At 39.0% G+C, this 20,243-nt stretch overlaps 1 protein-coding gene across 1 annotated transcript; it reads left to right on the plus strand.

Moving 5' to 3' along the window:
* The first annotated feature begins 2,227 nt into the window (after nt 1–2,227).
* LOC130922376 (dysbindin-like) lies at nt 2,228–19,851 on the plus strand. Its single transcript, XM_057847122.1, has 4 exons — nt 2,228–2,436; nt 13,945–14,097; nt 14,166–14,309; nt 14,384–19,851. Exons 1-4 carry the CDS (start codon nt 2,394–2,396, stop codon nt 14,626–14,628), a joined length of 585 nt encoding a protein of 194 aa, XP_057703105.1. The 5' UTR covers nt 2,228–2,393; the 3' UTR covers nt 14,629–19,851.
* The last annotated feature ends 392 nt before the right edge of the window (nt 19,852–20,243 follow it).

The raw sequence follows: 20,243 nt of genomic DNA on the forward strand, positions 1-20,243 counted from the left end.
TCTGCAGATATTTAAGTATATCTTTTCATGGGACAACACTGACAAAATGACACTTAGACACAATGTGCAAAACGCCGGCTCGCTTGACATGAACCAGCTATGATGAGTTGATGGCGCATTCGTACTTGGACACTTCAAGTGTGCGTCGCAATAATATGCTTCAAGTCGTACCAATCAGCCAGTGGCGGGGTTGGCCTCTTCCGACTAAATGCCGAGCGAACTGGAGTATATAAAAAATACATAGGGGAAAATTAAACCACGAAAGGGAACCGCATGGTACCCCAAGTCACAGAGCCGCTTCACTTTCGTGACTTTTTGGACCGTCAAATTGTCGCCACTTCCAGGGGAGCGAGACTCACGGAACGATTACCCCGGAAGGCTCCTCCTGTCTTGGCCACTGTTACGCACACGTCCCCCTGGTCGTCCCCGATTGTAGTTTCCTATTGCAGGAAATATACGTGGCAGCACACCATGTTTCTATTTGTTATTTTCCTTGTGGTGAGTGCACAACTGTGCAACGATTGTAATAACCCAAGTAACGATGTTCGAGATTTATTAAATCGCAACTTGGCGACTGCTCGTCAAAGCGGAGCCTGACCACCCTCTGCCTCCCATGTAATGCATTGAAATGTGTTCACGAAAAACACAGTGCTTACAGAATGGACTCGGACAAGCTGGCAAAAGAACATAGAATATACAGTGTGTGTTTATATACATACAGAAACGTAGCAGGGGGCCCCAGGCAACAAGCAACATGGGGCCCTTCGAGTGTGTGCAAGTGAGGGGGGCTGTTGGACTTGGAGCAATAGAAGAAAGAGTAGCAACACAAAATACCACCATCGGATGCGGAGGTATATACTTTTGTGTGAAACCAGTAGTCAGACTGGCCCTACGACCCACCAAATTCAAATTATTCCGTAAAAACCACTGATTGGTGGACTACCGACCGAAATGAGTATTAAATTTGCTAATAAAATTGTTTAGGATTATTTTAGACGCATATAGGTTATATTTTTCCTCATAGAGTGTTCGACGAGGTAGACCAACTTTTGGGGGAAAAAAATCCCCATTTCTTTAAGTAGTCACATGAATAATGAGGTGGCCTGTGAAAATCAACATAAAACAGTTCGGCAAGGACTTTCCAGAGAGTACTTGGTGAGTCTTTAGACAATCATCTGGTATTAATAGCTGGTTGGACTTTCTTAAACATGTATAATCTACGTGACATGATTAGTGTTGATTGGGATTGATAACAGAATCGTTAGATAATCTGCCAAATGATTCCATGGTATTGAAACACTCCCTACATTTGTCACTGGGACAGTGCAGTAAAGCTGCGTGTGCTAAAGCTGTTGGCCCTCTGGGGGCCCCTGCTGGCTGGGGGCCCTAGGCAATTGCCTGGTTTGCCTAATGGGACGCGACGCCTCTGTATACATACATACATACATACATACACATTTTGAAATATGTTGGGATTTGGCTCTCTCTGTCTAAAAGGTTCCCGACCCCTGCTATAGGCGAATCAGTCCATTCCCATAACACTTCCGAATTGAACAGCTGGAATAATGTTTTTTTTTTAATTGTTCTGATTGTTTTTTCTTTTCCAAACACAGCCTAATTTATATGTACCAACAAGTTTTGTGTCAATCTCATGACCTTCTCGCCTCTTCTGGATGATCATTGGTCATTGATAGATTTCGTACTGGACTGGACGTGTGTTGTATTGATCAGCGCGACCCTGATGGTTTGCATGCGATGTGTAAAAAAATGATAAAGAATTTTAAAAAATAGTAATAATGTTTTATTTATTTTTATTTTATTTTTTTTGCTACTTCATATTTCACATGCGCAGATTGATTTAAGAAATTTACTGGATTTGTCATGCAGATTATGACTCCCGCAGTTGACCTTGTACCTAAAATGACCTCGTTTTCCACGACTACAACTTAATTTCATAGCATTGAACAGTACAATAAAAAAATAATTATTAATAAACACAATAAATAAGAAATCCACACATTTATTTATGTATAGTTAAAGAAACAAGAAAACTGAAAGGGAAGTGAGAAGTGGGTGTGCAGGAAGACAGGAATAACTCCCAAGTCTCTCCTTGGTGTTTTCCACCCCATTACATGAAATCCCTCTTGTCAATCCCTTCCCTTCTCTCAGCTCCTCCCTCCTGTGTGTCATTGGTCAGCTGATGGACTTCACAAAGCCCCCAACTTGTTTCCCCACCCCATCCAAGGGTTTCTTCGTTCACTGAGGGGGAAAAGGTAAAGAATTGCTCTGTGGTAGTCGGCATCAATTCTTCTGAGATGCTCAATAGGTTGGAGATGATTGACAACATCTCTGCTGAATGCTCACAAGGCTAAGACATCATCAACAACAACAACATGAGCTCCTCATCGGGCAACTTTCAGAGCAAACGCCTTCCTTGTAAGTAATTTCTTGAATTTATCAGCTTATAGGTGACTCAACTTTAAGTATTAAATGTTTTTATATTTGTGTTTTCCTTTTCTAACTGAGCTGTGCCATGATTCCAGTACTTTTCTGGTCATGACTTTGAGTTTAATGTACTTTTGCCAGAATCTGATTTGATTTGAGGCTACATAATGTGTGTGTGCTAAAAGGATCGGGCAGCGAGACATAATGTGTGTTGACGTTGCTTGAAGTGACTGCAACGAAGAGTGCATTCGCAGCCAAAATCAGACAGGAATGTTGAATCATCAGCCTGAGTAATGTTCACTAATTCCATCGGAATAGGTCACACTAGTCATCACTGGTGCAGGAACAAGAAGAACTACATGCCCCATTTAACCCCCACAAACACAGACGGCTCCATCCATGACCTCCTATTTCTAATTGGATTATGGGAGACCATTGGAGTGCCGTTTGCTCAAACACGCCGCCTCCGAAAGGATTTACTTAGATCTGAAAGTGATTCCAGTGATATGTTGACCATCTGCTGCTGTGCTCCAGTCTCTACTTCACCTGTCTGTGTCTTGATTACTGTGGGAACATGTGAAAGACACATTGGCATGTTGAAGAATGAGCTTCTTGTCAGCTGTTGTAAACATGTTCTAGTGTAGGGGTGTCCAAGATTTTTCTCTGAGGGCTGCTTTAAGGAAAACTGAAGGATGCAAGGGCCAACTTGAAAACCCTCCTTATTCATTTGTTAAACAGGGGATCGGAATTGCATTAAAAAAACAGTTTTACAACATATTTAATTTTAAGTATTAACTAATTGGTTGCCATTGACAGCAATAGATGTCCAATCCATTTTGACCGGGAGGCCTGGCAGTGATCAAACGATCTTTTAAAGCAAATTTGTTATTTCTTTAAAAATGCTTCATTTTTATGTAGCTATTATTATTTATATTTTTTAAATTATATTTTAAATAGGGGTTATATTTTTTGCGCAAGATCAAAAAACATTACACTAAGAGCAAGTGTATACTGCACAGTATACAGTAGCTGTCGTAAAAATTCAAAATCAACCCTGGAAAGCTCATGAATGAAATTTTTGACAAGGTGAAAACAAGACATTTTCACAAGAACTATAGTTACACTTACATTAGTTTTAAAAGCATAATTTAAGTTTTAATTTTAAACATATAATTAAAAAACACATATGGCGGAAAAAACACAAGCCTCAAAAAGCAGTTTCTGCTCTTGCACTCCTTAAAAGAAACTGCTGTATTTTAAGCCAAAAGAACTGTTGTATTTGATAGAACAACATGTCTATGTGCTGCCATAGCTGATTCATGACGCATGAAGCCCCCGAACTATTTTTAATTTGTCCGTTTTACCCTGGAAACCCCCGTTTACAGACGTCGCGCAACCGCTTTTGTTTCAACCCAGCCGTAAAACGAAGGTAATTAATTATATTTATTATTCAAAATGTCTATTATTCTTAGCTTAGAATCATTAATTGATGTCTAATATTTTGTTAAAAAAAAAATAAACGACTTTATAAAATTATTCACTCGCATATTCTTAACTTTTAAACAAATGACATCACAAAAAAAAAACGTCTGTATAAAAAGTCACGGTTATCTACCTCATAACTATCTCTTAATTGTATATATATATTTTTGTTACTGTCGCATTTTCTCCGATATGTTAGATGATAAATAATCGATCCAAACAAAGAAAAATTGAAAAAAAATTTTTAAGGGTAAATATATGAAAAAGAAAATCTCGACCACTCCTTGATGTCTGCGATTTCTACATCGCGACCCTTGTTATATTACCATGTTTCACTGATAAAATCCCCCCAAAATCCAGCTGTGGCCATTCACAGCTGTGACTTGACACTCAGTGATACATGCGACATGGAGTTTTTGGATCGAAACAAGGTAAGTACGCAATAATATCTTGTTAAAGTCATGGCGTCTGTAATTCTGCTCTCGCGTGCTCTCGCCTCCAGACAGGGTGTTGCTGTTTAAAAAACTTTTTTTTTTTTTTTTGGCAAAATGCCATCCTGTCAAAACTCTTCTTCCCCCAGAAAATTGAGATTTTAAGCTTTCCAATGATGTATCACACATGCATATCGGAATTTTGAAAGCTGGCCAAATTGGGGGTCTCAGAGCGGAACTTCAAGTCACCTGATTGTTTTCGCTATATATATTTACAAAATCAATGTCACAATTTTTGTTTGAACTGTTTCATTTGTTGTCAATAATTGCTACTACCGATTCACAAGAACTATAGTTACACATACACTAGTTTTGCAAGCATTATTTTCAAGTTTCAATATTAAACATTATAATTAAAAAATACATATGGCGGAAAACACTCAGGTGACTTGAATTTCCGATCTGAGAGCCCCAATTTGGCCAAATTTCAAAATTGTCTTATATGCATGTGTGATACATCATTGGAAAGCTTTAAATCTCATTTTTATGGGGGAATAAAAAATTTTAACAGGAGGGCATTCAAAAAAACAACAAAAAAAAACCTAACTGGAGGTGAGAGCATGAGAGAGCATAATTAAAGGCACCATGATTTTAGCGAGATTTTATTGCGTACTTACTTTGTTTCGATACAAAAACTCTGTGTAGCATGTCTCACCGAATGTCAAGATACAGCTGTGAATGGCCACAGCCGGAGTTTTGGGGGATTTTATGGGTGGAACACGATAATATAACAAGGGTCGCGAATCGCGATGCAGAAATCGCAGACATCAAGTAGTAGTCGAGATTTTCTTTTTCATATATCTACCCTTTTAAATGTTTTTGTTTTTCTTTGTTTGGATCGATTATTTATTATCTATAACATATCAGAGAAAATGTGACAGTAAGAAAAAAAATAAATAAAAATTTTGTGATAGTTATGAGTAGGGTTGTTCCGATCATGTTTTTTTGCTCCCGATCCGATCCCGATCGTTTTAGTTTGAGTATCTGCCGATCCCGTTATTTCCCGATCCGATTGCTTTTTTTTGCTCCCGATTCAATTCCAATCATTCCCGATAATTTTTCCCAATCATATACATTTTGGCAATGCATTAAGAAAAAAATGAAAAAACTCGGACGAATATATACATTCAACATACAGTACATAAGTACTGTATTTGTTTATTATGACAATAAATCCTCAAGATGGCATTTACATTATTAACATTCTCTCTGTGAGAGGGATCCACGGATAGAAAGACTTGTGACTTTGTATATTGTGACTAAATATTGCCATCTGGTGTATTTGTTGAGCTTTCAGTAAATGATACTGCAGCCATTCAACCCAAATGCAAGATGGGAAGTGGACCCATGACTGTGTGTAGTGCTACCAATGGATATATCTTCTCTGCGTTGGGAAATAAAATACGGTGTTAAGAAAAAGGTCAATAGCCACCTTACTTCCCCACATTGCTTCCCATGATATTTCTAATCGTAGGGAGAGGGATTGTAAGGTATTAGCCTATTACAAAGAGGCTCCAAAGGCTGCCAAAATGCACTCTAAGCACTTTACGCTGCCTTTTCTCTCTAAATTGGTAGAACGACGCCATTACAGAAAGGGCGCGACAATACATGAGTGGGTCGTGCAATGCATGCATTACTTGCGTTAAATATTTAACGTGATACATTTTAAAGAAATTAATTCCCGCCGTTATCGGCACCCTAAGCCTAAACTAAAGACTCTGGGTCAGTGTAACATATTATGTCTATAATGTTAAATACATTTAGAAAACGATTTAATTAAAAAAAATATATATATATATTAAAAAAGGCATGGCCGATATTTTTTTGCCGATTCCGATACTTTGAAAATGACGTGATCGGACATCCCGATCGATCGGGACATCTCTAGTTATGAGGTAGATATCCGTGACTTTTTTACAGACACCATTTTTTTCATTGTGACGTAAATTGTTTAAAAGTTTAAAATATGCGAGTAAAAAAATTTTTTAAGTCATTTTTAAAAAACAATGAAATATTAGACATCAATTAATGACTCTAAGCTAAACATGACATACGTTTTCAATCTTAAATATGATTATTTACCTTCGTTTTATGGCTGGGTTGAAACAAAAGCGGTTGCGCAACGTCTGTAAACGGGGGTTTCCAGGGTAAAACGGACAAATTTAAAAATAGTTTGGGGGCTTAATGTGCCATGAATCTGCTATGGCAGCATATAGACATATTGTTCTATCAAACACAACAGTTGTTTTGGATTAAAATACAGCAGTTTCTTTTAAAGAGGAGTGCAAGAGCAGAAACTGCTTTTTCAGTCTTGTCTGTGTTTTCCGCTATATATATTTACAGAATCAATGTCACAATTTTTGTTTGAAGTATTTCATTTGTTGTCATTAATTGCATCTACATTAGTAGTTCTTTAAGACCAAAAAAAAAAAAGAAAGACCTGCTGACATAGATTTACACTAATGTCATTTACACAGTGTCAAAGTTCAGTCATTAGTCACCTGGATCCCTCACTCTCCATTTGTCAGTGGAATTACGTCATTACAGTATTAGTAGCAGCAGAGATGACCCTCACACCAATTAGCTGCTAGCATTTTGTGCAAGAGCACCGAAAAAAAAAAAAATTCTAAAAGCTTTTCCTTTTTGCGGCAGAGCCTTCAACATATCTCATTAAATTTCTGAGAGAGCATTGCCTGTTTTCCCCTCCATATTTAAGTTTACCAGTACATCCACAACACTTATTACATTTGGTGTTTAATGAAATTCAGAAAACTGTGTTGGAGTGCCACCCAAACTGTTCGTTTACCAAAAAAGCCCTTTCTATTAGAGTTCCTTAATTATCCTGTCCTGGATAAGGGGATTTGAAAATACAGATAAAACCATGGCTTTGTCAGCTGATAAATCACGTGGTGCTTCAGGGTTTAGGGAGGGCAGTAGGGCAAGACAATGACCTACAAACAGAAGTAGGGAAATAGCTTGACAGTTAACACTGTCTGGATTAGGTTATTTGCCTAGGAAAATCTGGACTGATGTGATCCATAAAAAAACTATTAAAAACTGTAATGTCCACAAGTGAAAAGAAAAATGGCATGAATTTTAAACGGCCCATAAAAGGGTATTGTTATCGGGTCTTTGCCTTTTTGGCAAAAGCCAGATGGTAAAATTCAACTTTTTATTATTAATCATCTTATTCTTCGCGTTTTTTCGGCGCGCCGCACAGCCCGAACCGTTTGACCGATCGTCACCGTTCAAGTATCGACACGACCGGAATTTTTGCGCGACCCAGGGAACTATTCAAACGCCCTCGAAGAAAATTTCCGTTTTCACATAAATGTCGATTTTCCGACCATGGACGTCCAAATTACCCATTCATTTCTAATGACATTTACTTTGTTTAATGCCATTGACAGGCACGTTTCTCCATTCTGTTGATGCCAATGTACTTGGATTTCATTGGCGCCTATGTAAGTCGATGCCATTGACGGCCATGGACGTCCCATTTATTTTCAATGGCCAAAAAAAAAAAAATGTCCCCAAATCAACAGGAAAGGACCAGATATCAATAGGACGTCCCCCCCAAACGTCCCCCATTCCATTGATGCTTATAGAGGGTGCTGCCATGAACGTCCAAATTTCCCATTCATTTCTAATGGCATTTACTTTGTTTAATGCCATTGACGGGCATGTTTGTACATTCTATTGATGCCAATGTACTTGGATGCCATTGACGGCCATGGACGTCCAAATTTTCCATTCATTTCTAATGGCATTTACATTGCTTGATGCCATTGACAGGCATGTTTCTCCATTCTATTGATGCCAATGTACTTGGATTTCATTGGCGCCTATGTAAGTCGATGCCATTGACGGCCATGGACGTCCAAATTTTTTTCCCATTCATTTTCAATGACAAAAAAAAAAATAATAATGCCCCCAAATCAACAGGAAATGACCAGCTATCAAAAGGACGTGTCCCCAAACGTCCACCATTCCACTGATGCTTATAGAGGGTGCTGCCATTGACGGCCATGGACGTCCAAAATTCCCTTTCATTTCTAATGGCATTTACTTTAATGCAATTGACGGGCATGTTTGTCCATTCTATTGATGCCAATGTACTTGGATGCCATTGACAGCCATGGACGTCCAATTTTTTTCCCATTCATTTTCAATGGAAAAAAAAAAAAAAAAAGTCCCCAAATCAACAGGAAATGACCAGATATAAAAAAGGACATGCCCCCAATGACCTGATATGACCAGGCCACGCCCCCCAAATGTCCCCAAATGACCTGATATGACCAGGCCACGATCCCTACATGTTCCCAAATGACCTGTTATCACCAGGCCACACCCCCAACATGTCCTCAAATGACCTGATATGACAAGGCAACGCCCCCTAAATGTCCCCAAATGACCTGATATGACCAGGCCACATCCTCCAAATGTCGCCAAATGACCTGATATGACCAGGCCACGCCCCCCAAATCAACAGGAAGTGACCTGATATTGTCCAAGAATTGTCCCCAAACCAACCTGGACGGGGTTAAGATCTGTATCTCCACACAGCAAAGACCCGAAGTAATTTCTCCAGAAATTGCAGTTTCTAGTTCATAACGTTTTTCTCTGACAATTCACACCAGCATCAATATTCTCAATGATGGATTGTTACAAATGTCCAAACCATAGTCACCAATTGTAAAAGATAAAGCCTGGCAACGTACTACAGGAGGAAACCAAATATCCAAACCGGGTTTTAGTTTTCCTCCCTCACACTGATCACACAGGATCATTTGAACAGGTCGTTTTCTGGCCTGACCTTCGTTCTCCTTGTCACAGAGGAGTCATGCGGTGATCTCACTTATTCATTTGACACAGAGAGGAGTTAATGGCAGCCCGTTGGTGACAGTGGGGCCTGACGTCCCTGCATTTAGCCCCCAGATCAATGTGTTGCCTCTGCTGTTCATGCAGTTGGCGCTTGTGAATAACAGCTTCGGAGTCATGTCCTTGGTGGAGTGACCTAACTTATTTAGACTGAAGTAAGAGATGACCAATGAATAATGTCTTTATGAAGTAAGAGATGACCTATGAATAATGTCTTTATCACCATGTGGAGATTATGCTTTACACATTTGGAGGCAATTAAAAAACACAACATCACTATAGTGTGTGTCCTCGTGATGCCTCATAATACACCTTCACTTAGGAAGGATGATAAAAAGCCTACTCTTGAGAAAGTCAAATGAAAGTCCAAGATGTTCATGCTCCGCTTCATTTTGAGTGGTTTCCTCCAACTCGGATCATGTCTAAGCAGTCCGGGTCAATTCCCTTCACTTAAAGTTCTGCTTTTATGCAACTCTGAATAGCCTTCCCCTTTCCCCTTGGAGTGGTTGTCCGACTTTTTGTGGGAAGGCAGAATGTCACGCGAGCACGTCCGGCTCACACTGCGGCAGTATTTTAGCTTTCTGCCTGTTCCTGTCACTCTGCATTTCCAGCTGGTTCTGAGCCCTCACCGATGACCTTCTCTTTCTCAACTCCCAAAAGCACATGCTGAGGGAAGAAAAAGGACACAGAAGAAACAGGGAAGAAAAGTGCTTCAATGCATGAAGGACAGAATAAACAGAATGACTGAAAGATGGATACAAGACCAAAAATAGACCACAAGAAAGAGTTAAATGGGGAATTAGGAAACAGGTTATTCTCTGTAGGCTCTCGAAGCAATATCGATCATGGTGATTAAGTGGTAAAAAGACCTTGGGTAGAGCACCAAAATCAATCTGAGGATATACATCTGTATCTAACATTTACCGCTCTACGAGCATCAACAATAATCACGAGACTCCGTTGAACCAATCAGACGCAAGCTTGCCGTCCTATAATCACGCCAGGCTGTTCAATCATGTGGCATCTTTAAAGCACCGTAAAAAATGAAGTATTTGACAGAGAGTGTTGCCTGCAACATGACTCGAAAGTGCGGATTTAAACCTCTCTCCCAGTTTTTATTTGGCACCGACTGACCACGGAAAACCGGAGATAAGATCCTTTAAATTTCATAATAGTAACTATGAAGGAACTATTCAAACTACGAACCATTTTCTCCACTGGAGGGCACTCATTTTCTTTGGACAAATAATGCTTCATTTTTTTTTTCTCACCGGAATTCAATGATTTTTATTTTTTTTTAAAATTCTTAGTCTTAATGTGATTATGTATTGGGTTATTGTACAGTAGCATTATAACAACAGTTCATAAAAAAATAATCAAAAAATTGATTGATTCAGTAAATTATACGGACGTCCAGCATTGTCATTTGGGAGTTTAGCTCGCTGTATAGCCGTAGCGTCCTGGTGAGGACAGTATATTCGCATTTCGTTGTTCATGCATCATGTAACATACAGTGCCTTGCAAAAGTATCCGGCCCCCTTGAATCTTGCAACCTTTCGCCACATTTCATGCTTCAAACATAAATATATGAAATTTAATTTTTTTGTCAAGAATCAACAACAAGTGGGACACAATCGTGAAGTGGAACAACATTTATTGGATAATTTAAACTTTTTTAACAAATAAAAAACTGAAAAGTGGGGCGTGCAATATTATTCGGCCCCTTTACTTTCAGTGCAGCAAACTCACTCCAGAAGTTCAGTGAGGATCTCTGAATGATCCAATGTTGTCCTAAATGACCGATGATGATAAATTGAATCCACCTGTGTGTAATCAAGTCTCCGTATAAATGCAACTGCTCTGTGATAGTCTCAGGGTTCTGTTTAAAGTGCAGAGAGCATTATGAAAACCAAGGAACACACCAGGCAGGTCCGAGATACTGTTGTGGAGAAGTTTAAAGCCGGATTTGGATACAAAAAGATTTCCCAAGCTTTAAACATCTCAAGGAGCACTGTGCAAGCCATCATATTGAAATGGAAGGAGCATCAGACCACTGCAAATCTACCAAGACCCGGCCGTCCTTCCAAACTTTCTTCTCAAACAAGGAGAAAACTGATCAGAGATGCAGCCAAGAGGCCCATGATCACTCTGGACGAACTGCAAAGATCTACAGCTGAGGTGGGAGAGTCTGTCCATAGGACAACAATCAGTCGTACACTGCACAAATCTGGCCTTTATGGAAGAGTGGCAAGAAGAAAGCCATTTCTCAAAGATATCCATAAAAAGTCTCGTTTAAAGTTTGCCACAAGCCACCTGGGAGACACACCAAACATGTGGAAGAAGGTGCTCTGGTCAGATGAAACCAAAATTGAACTTTTTGGCCACAATGCAAAACGATATGTTTGGCGTAAAAGCAACACAGCTCATCACCCTGAACACACCATCCCCACTGTCAAACATGGTGGTGGCAGCATCATGGTTTGGGCCTGCTTTTCTTCAGCAGGGACAGGGAAGATGGTTAAAATTGACGGGAAGATGGATGCAGCCAAATACAGGAACATTCTGGAAGAAAACCTGTTGGTATCTGCACAAGACCTGAGACTGGGACGGAGATTTATCTTCCAACAGGACAATGATCCAAAACATAAAGCCAAATCTACAATGGAATGGTTCAAAAATAAACGTATCCAGGTGTTAGAATGGCCAAGTCAAAGTCCAGACCTGGATCCAATCGAGAATCTGTGGAAAGAGCTGAAGACTGCTGTTCACAAACACTCTCCATCCAACCTCACTGAGCTCGAGCTGTTTTGCAAGGAAAAATGGGCAAGAATGTCAGTCTCTTGATGTACAAAACTGATAGAAACATACCCCAAGCGACATGCAGCTGTAATTGGAGCAAAAGGTGGCGCTACAAAGTATTAACGCAAGGGGGCCGAATAATATTGCACGCCCCAGTTTTCAGTTTTTTATTTGTTAAAAAAGTTTAAATTATCCAATAAATTTTGTTCCACTTTACGATTGTGTCCCACTTGTTGTTGATTCCTTACAAAAAATTAAAATTTTATATCTTTATGTTTGAAGCCTGAAATGTGGCGAAAGGTTGCAAGGTTCAAGGAGGCCGAATACTTTTGCAAGGCACTGTATTACTGTACTTATTCAGCATGTTGTTCTCTATTGTATTTTTATATTAAATTGCCTTTCAAGATGACATATCTATTCTATGTGTTGGATTTTATCAAGTAAATTTCCCACCAAAAGGCGAGTTATACTCCGGTGTGACTTAAATATCTTTTTCTTCTCTTCGTTGGGCATTTTATGGCTGGTGCGACTTATACTCAAGTGTGACTTATAGTCCAAAAAATACGGTGCTATGATTTTCTGTCCCAGAGGTGTTGTAAATTAGGTACTATTAACTTTGCTGAATCGCGCAAGCTGACATAGACAGCAAAAACACACCTCATTAAAACTAAATTCCCTAGTTTTCAGTGTAAATCTACAACAAATAAATGATCTGACAGTGCTTCAAGTACATTTTACTCAGATTTCTTGAAATAAGAAAAATAGCTAACTGAAAATAAGTTTAACAGACTTATTTTAAGCAATACATTTGTATACAGGTAGTCCCTGGGTTATGACATACCTGACTTTCGACTTTACGACGCCAGAGTCTCGTCCACCATTCCGTCTCCAGTCGTTTTTTTTTCTTCGTGTAAACAGTACCTAGTTCTTGCCATGTCAGGATCCCCTTGTCCCCTAGCAGCGTCGCCACCGTCCTGCAGTTCCTGACGGCGTCAGGTCCAACTTGTATGGGGTTAATAAGAACAAATACTAATACTTTACTTAAAGTGGAATAATCTGACACATTAACCTGTTAACTACTCTTAACACTCAAAACATGGAGAAAATTGACTAGATTTAAGACAAATTATCTGATTAAGATGTTTTAAATTTGCAGTGTATACTGTATTAATCCATCTTGCATTATTTAGAAGTTCTACTTGCATACACTGAAGTTAGCTGGCTTCTGACTTTTTCCAACCCAGCTTTGTGTGCATTGTCTTTCATACAATTTGCGTAAATTAGGGCAACATGGTGGGATAATGGTGAGCCTTCATATAGGTGACAGCCAAGAGGTCTTGAGTTTGAAACTTGGTTTAGGAAATTTCCGGATTTTTTCCACCTTCTCAGTGGAAATAGCAAAAATGTTTAAAGGTAAAAGCAAATGTGCTATATTTTTGTCTCTGACACATGACATGTTGTAGCAAGAAATCATGCTGTTTATTAATGCAAAAACAAATCAAGTCAAATTGGAGTCGCAGTGGTGAAAGACCCCTGAAAGTGGAGTGGTCAAGGCACACTTGCACACAATTTTCTCCTTACACCAATGTCTCCCCCTTCTGGTTGTGGATAGCTGCCACCTGATTAGATAAGTGAGCCTCAGAAAACATGAAACGTTGTAGGAGAGGCACAAAAACATTTCAATTTGTTCCTTTTGAATTCACTCATATGCATCAATTGTCAATGTCTTTGAATTTGTATGTCTTGTCCAAGCAGATCAGGGACTGCCATCTTTGTTGAACCATTTGTAAATGATGAAATACTTAAATTCAAAATATTTCAACTTGATGCCACACTATTTTTCCAGCGGAAACAGAGCGAGGTCAGAGGATTGCAGAGATGGACGCAGCCCATCAGCTTAAAGTCCGAGAGAGGCAGCGATTCTTCGAAGAAGTCTTCCAACATGATGTGGATGTCTACCTGTCTTCAGCACACCTTTCTATTAGAGACTACGCGAGACGTGAGCTGTAATTTCTGTCCATTTAACACTCCACAAAAAGTCACACTTAATTTATGCTCTCTTTGTAGCACCCATTGGTAGCATCTCATCAATGGAAGTGAATGTGGACATGCTGGAACAGATGGACCTGATTGACATCTCTGACCAGGAGGTTTTGGATGTCTTCTTGAGTTCTGGGGGAGAAGACAATGTCCTGAACCCCACAATATCCGGTAAATAGAATGGGCTTTAAATTATATGGAAACAATACAGATAAACCTCTAACATTTTTCCTTCTGATCAACAGTCAATGGCAATAACCCTGATGGAGTTATCACTAATGGACTCCTTCGACATGTCCTTGAGGGTTTTGACTCCAAATCCCGGGTGTCCTCCACATGTTCAAATTCATCTTTCAACAGCCAGATTACCAATGCCAATCTAGGTGACACTTGTGGAGTGATGTCACAGGATCATGTCTTTTCTAGCAACAAGGTCAAGAGAATAGCACCGGAGCAGACAGAGGAGGAAAGTCTAACACCATCTGTGTAGAAAATAGGCTCCCATCATCAAACCACCACCTCCAGCCATAAGAACTAATGCCACTCCAAAACAATTCACTACTCCTATCCAGAGGTTGGTAGTAGTGTGTTACATGTACTCAGTTATATTTACTTGAGTAACTTTTTGAGAAATGTACATACTTCTAAGAGTAGTTTTAGTATGCCATACTTTTTATTTTTACCTGAGATTTGTGAAGAAAATACTCTTACTCCACTATTTTGGGCTATGCAAGTCATTACACCTCTTTATTCTACATATTAGATTATTAATTTTTTTTGCCAGCAATGCCCAGAGTAGCACTACCAATGGTGTACCGCAAGCAACACGTCACTTCCGCTCATTAATATTCATGACGTTAGCTACTGTTGCTAAAGGGGGGGACAAGCGACTGTTTGTCCCCAATAGGAAATGAATGGAAATCGAGTACGAGTGAGATGTTTACAGAGCTAAACCTACCAATTCTCTCCAAAAATGATGTCCCTGATGCCAAATTCACTGGCAAAGATGTGGAAGAACTAGGGCTGTCAAACGATTAAAAATTTTAATCGAGTTAATTACAGCTTAAAAATTAATCGTAATTAATCGCAATTCAAACCATCTATAAAATATGCCATATTTTTCTGTAAATTATTGTTGGAATAAAAAGACAAGAGATACTGTATATATACATTCAACATACGGTATATAAGTACTGTATTTGTTTATTATAACAATAAATCAACAAGATGCCATTAACATTGGTAACATTCTCTGAAAGCGATCCATGGATAGAAAAACTTGTACTTCTTAAAAGATTATTATTAGTACAAGTTATAGAAATTTTATATTAAAACCCCTCTTAATGTTTTCGTTTTATTAAAATTTGTAAAATTTTCAATCAAAAAATAAACTTGTAGCTCACCATTGTTGATGTCATGCACCATGCTCACTCCCCAAACCCATAAAATCACTTGGACCCAAGCGTCAGCAGAGGGCGCCAAACAAAAAAAACAGGTAACAAGTAACAAGCGGACATTACACTGCTGTTGTTTTAATCCGAGCAGCGCGTGTGCGTTAATTGCGTCAAATATTTTAGCGTAATTAAAAAAATTACCGCCCGTTAACGCGATAATTTTGACAGCCCTAGGAAGAACATAAAAATGTTCAGTTAAAGAGATGGTTTGAGTGTCGAGGGCTGAAAAAGACGAAAAAAACGAGCCGACCGAAGCATAGCCTTAGCTTTTTTATAGACACCTTATTTTTATGCGACTGACAATGACATTCTCCGGTTTCGACAAGCTATCCTTTAACACCAGCCCTGTCTTTCTTATATATTATATGCTCTGGTTGACCCAAGTCTCTGATCGTTCTTGGGGGTAATTTATATTGTTAGTTTTGTGTCGCGATCGCAAACGCTATTCAGTGACAGCCACCGAACACTTTTAATTTTTTCATTGATAACAAATCTTAATTCTATAATTTATTTACACTTCCCCCTTACTAAAGTTTTTTTCTTACAACAGAAAATGTAACAGTGACAGTCAGAAACCATTATAATTATTTTCAGGTCATTCATTGTCAGACAAAAGCAGCACGGCACAACGTCATGCTAAAAAAAAAAAAAAAACCCACAAACAAACATTGTCACCTGCATGCCCATACTGTTCAGTACGCCATTTCACCAATGAGATGTTGCAACAATAATCACATGACTCCATTACACCAATCAGACTCATGCTTGCCGTTCTACGATCACATCGGCCTGTTCAATTACGTGGTGTCTTTTAAACTCTGGGGTGGGGTGGGGGAGTGGAGTATTTGACAGTGCGCTGCCGTCAACGAAGCACAGATTTAAACCTCTCTCGGTTTTTATTTGGCACAGATCCACCATGGAACACCGGAGATATTATCTTTCATAGTTACCATTATGAAATTAATAGGAACTACAGTGTTCACTATTCAGACTAGGAACCATTTTCTCCACTAGAGGGCACTCATGCTCTTTGGAAGAATAATGCTTCATTTTTTTTCTCTCGCCGGAATTCAATGTTTTTTTTGTATTCCTCTGGCTTAATGCAGGTTGTGATGTGAAGAGAGCATAGATGTTTGTGCTGAGCAGGGGCGTTACCGGGGGGGTAGGGGTCACCCACGGACACGCTCTGCCCAACCAAAGAGAACTGGATGTACCGTATTTTTCGGACTAGAAGTCGCTTTTTTTTTTCCATATTTTGGCTGGGGGTGCGACTTATACTCAGGAGCGACTTATGTGTGAAATTATTAACACATTGTGATATAATTTCACATGTCATTTTGGTGTTTTGGAGTGACACTGATGGTTTTGTAAACTTGTTAGCATGTTCTTATGCTATAGTTATCTGAATAACTTAATAGCTATGGCCACGTTCGCGTTCTGCCTTTGGCAATGTATGTTCAATTGTATTATTGACTTTTTTTATATTGAAATGGATGCATTTAGTTTGTGCTTTCACGCCCACGTGGGGGCGCACTCGCACTTGTTTACATGAAGAAGAGCGCTCACACGCCAGAAGTTGACTGACAGCTACGTAGCTCTGAGTGAGCATTTTATGGCTCGTGCGACTTATACTCAGGCGTGACTTGTAGTCCGAAAAATACGGTAGTACTAACGGCAGTCTGGGCACTGCGTATGGTATCCCATTCATATAGTACTGATGCGTTCTAAGTTTTAACCTTTGCGCTGTTACCTCATCTTTAACCTTTAAAAAAATAAATAAAAAATAAATGTTTTGTTCCTTGGGGGCGCAACAGCTTTTTTTTTTTTTTTTTTTTTTTTACATTTTATCAAAGTTTTCACCAGTGTTCATCTGGCTGTTGAGTTTGACCCCCTCAGAATGCTTCAAAACTCACCAAAGTAGGGCTTAAAGCGTCGGCGGGACAAAGAATCACTGCTAGGGGGCGCTTGGCGCTACAGTGTATTTGGAATTTGTCTTTACACAATATCAAAGATTGCACCGGTCTTCACCTGCCTGCCGATTTTGAAGCATTCTAAGGGGGTCAAATTGAGCTCAAAGGGGCTGCGGAACAAAGAATTACTATGGTAATAATAATAATAAAACCGAGGAACCACAATAGGTCACCTAAAAAAAAAAAAAAAACCCACAAACAAACATTGTCACCTGCATGCCCATACTGTTCAGTTATGGATGTGTTCTAAGTCAAATAAAATCAACTTTTGTTTAGACCAAATCACAACAACAGTTATCTCAAGGAGAAAACAAAACATGTTTTAAGGTGCAGTAACCCTACGCTGGATTTCGACCTACTTGAGCATTGTAGCCCCCCCAGGTAAGACTAATGCCCACCCACACCTGGCATCCTGGTAACACCACTGCTGAGAAAAAGAAAAAAATGTTTTAAAAAAACAAAAATAAGCAGTTACTCACATTACTCATCAAGTATTCTTTTCACTGGACATTTTTTTTTTACTTGAGTACGTTTTTTTGGATGACTACTGTTTCTTAATCATTTTGAAGTAATGCTACTCGAGTCAAATTTTTGTCTCCTTTGCCCACTTCTGCTTATTGATTTTAGACAATGGAGGTAGGAATAATGGACTGAACACCGACTGTGAACCATGTTGTTTCAGTGGACAAAATATAGTCACGAAATATCCTTGATCTGGTTTCTTTTGCTTAAAATTTTCCTCTGTACCTTTGTATGGCATTAACGCAACTGCGAAATTAATCAAGTGTTCTGATGCATCACATTAGAATTGGTGTTTGTGAAAATAAACGTTTGTTGTGCATTAAAGAAATTAAAGCAGTGCTTCTCAATTACTTTCTGGTCCGCTCCTCAGGAAGACGCAAACGTTTTGCGCTCCCCCTTCCCAAACTCTCTGCCGCGACTGTAAATTGGCTAGTATATTATATATATATATATATATCTCTTAAAAAAAAAAAAGTAAAAAATAAAAATAAAAAAAATATAAGTACACCTCTGCATTGTCCTTGTTCACACAAAAGATGATAAAATATATAACTTGATTGTAAGTTGATCTATAACAGAAAAGACAAAAGACACAGGCACTCAAGGTACATTTTTTCACCATTTCATACTGAAAAATCAAGAAAATCACCGACCCCCCCCAAAAAAACCCCCCAAAAAAACAGAAAGTCATTGGACAGAGGGAACTTTTTGGCTCCAGGGGGTATTTTGCACTGAGCAGATTGGTATGCCACCTTCTATGATGCCAACAGTGTTCGCTGGTTTACTGATGTAACACAAAGCGGGACGATCGTTAGCAATATTCGGCATATCACTGTAATTGGTGTCTAATGTCTTTAACTGAGGTCTTAATTGATTTGGTTTAATGCTGTCCACTGCCAACATTTTTAGACTAAACATTAGGGGTGCACGATATCCATTTTTGGAAACCGATATCAATAACTTCCTGCTCCTCAAGGCATATACGATAACAGATTATATATATATATTTGCCTTTGACCTAACCAGAATTGTCATGAACATTATTATAATGAACAAAACAAAGACAAGAACAGTTTTGACATCAAATAAAGTGCCCATATTATTTTTATCAAATATAATTTGAGTCAATCACAATCGATCAGTCAATATAATTGACAATGTGTTCCCCTGAACAATGAGCACTGGTCTAAAACCCAACAGGTATTGTTCTTTGTCAGCATATAAAACATTTGGTGCAACAGGAGAGGAGACTTGTCCTCTTAGAACAACTTTCTTAACCTGGCAATTATAGAACAGCAAGCCTATCAATAACCAAAAGGCCTCTCAAGAACTGTAAACATAACACTGTAAAATGCAAACATTTGCTAATTGCCATAGTAAGGTTTATAACTCAGTGAAGGAAAAATACAGCCTCTAGAACCGTAACTTTGCATACTGCCAAAACAGGAGTGGAAACAAACGCACACATCCCAATCAGACACCGTGCCAAAAATATTAATAAGCCCGATAATATATGTCATCGGATTTATTGGGACGTCATAATTCCTACTATCGGACCGATAATTATCATGCACCTCTACTAAACACATTGGTCTTTCATCGTCTCATCACTGTATTAAAAGTGTAGCCAAATGCCACATATGCTTAGTCATATTTCCTCGTCTTAGCTCTTCATATTAGCTCCTGCCGTTTGCACTTGTTTGGTTCAAAAACACTGCGCACACTCTGAAAATATGAGCACACACACTGCCATCCACAGAGTGAATGTGCAATTTCACTTTATTCTAGTTCGGCAAAAAAAGTGTTCGACGTGGTCTCATGCTCCCCCACTGGCATTGCTTTGTGCCCCCCCCGCCCCACTATTTGAGAAGGACTGAATAAAAGTGATTCCTTTAAACAAGGAATTTGTGCAGCTTTAAATCAGAACAGTTTTCGTTTCACCTTTAATCTAAAAGGCATATCACTTCCATCCTTTCGGTATAATGAACCCCTCTATGCCTCACTGCTTTTCTTGTGGATGGGTCAAAAGTATGGCGTTATGGTCAGTGAGGTGATCTTTCAGCATACTAATCACTGGTTCACCGCCGATTATGAGCATCTATTTGCCATGCACAACAAATACAAAACCTCAAGTTAAAAACCCTCCGCAACTATAAATT

This window comes from Corythoichthys intestinalis, chromosome 9, assembly GCF_030265065.1.
Source record: "Corythoichthys intestinalis isolate RoL2023-P3 chromosome 9, ASM3026506v1, whole genome shotgun sequence".
Taxonomy (NCBI): Eukaryota; Metazoa; Chordata; class Actinopteri; order Syngnathiformes; family Syngnathidae; genus Corythoichthys; species Corythoichthys intestinalis.

Coding starts and splice junctions, on each gene's coding strand:
- LOC130922376 (XM_057847122.1), top strand. CDS start 2,394: ATGAGCTCCTCATCGGGCAACTTTCAGAGCAAACGCCTTCCTT. Junction 2,437..13,944: donor TCAGAGCAAACGCCTTCCTT/GTAAGTAATTTC, acceptor CTATTTTTCCAG/CGGAAACAGAGCGAGGTCAG. Junction 14,098..14,165: donor TATTAGAGACTACGCGAGAC/GTGAGCTGTAAT, acceptor CTCTCTTTGTAG/CACCCATTGGTAGCATCTCA.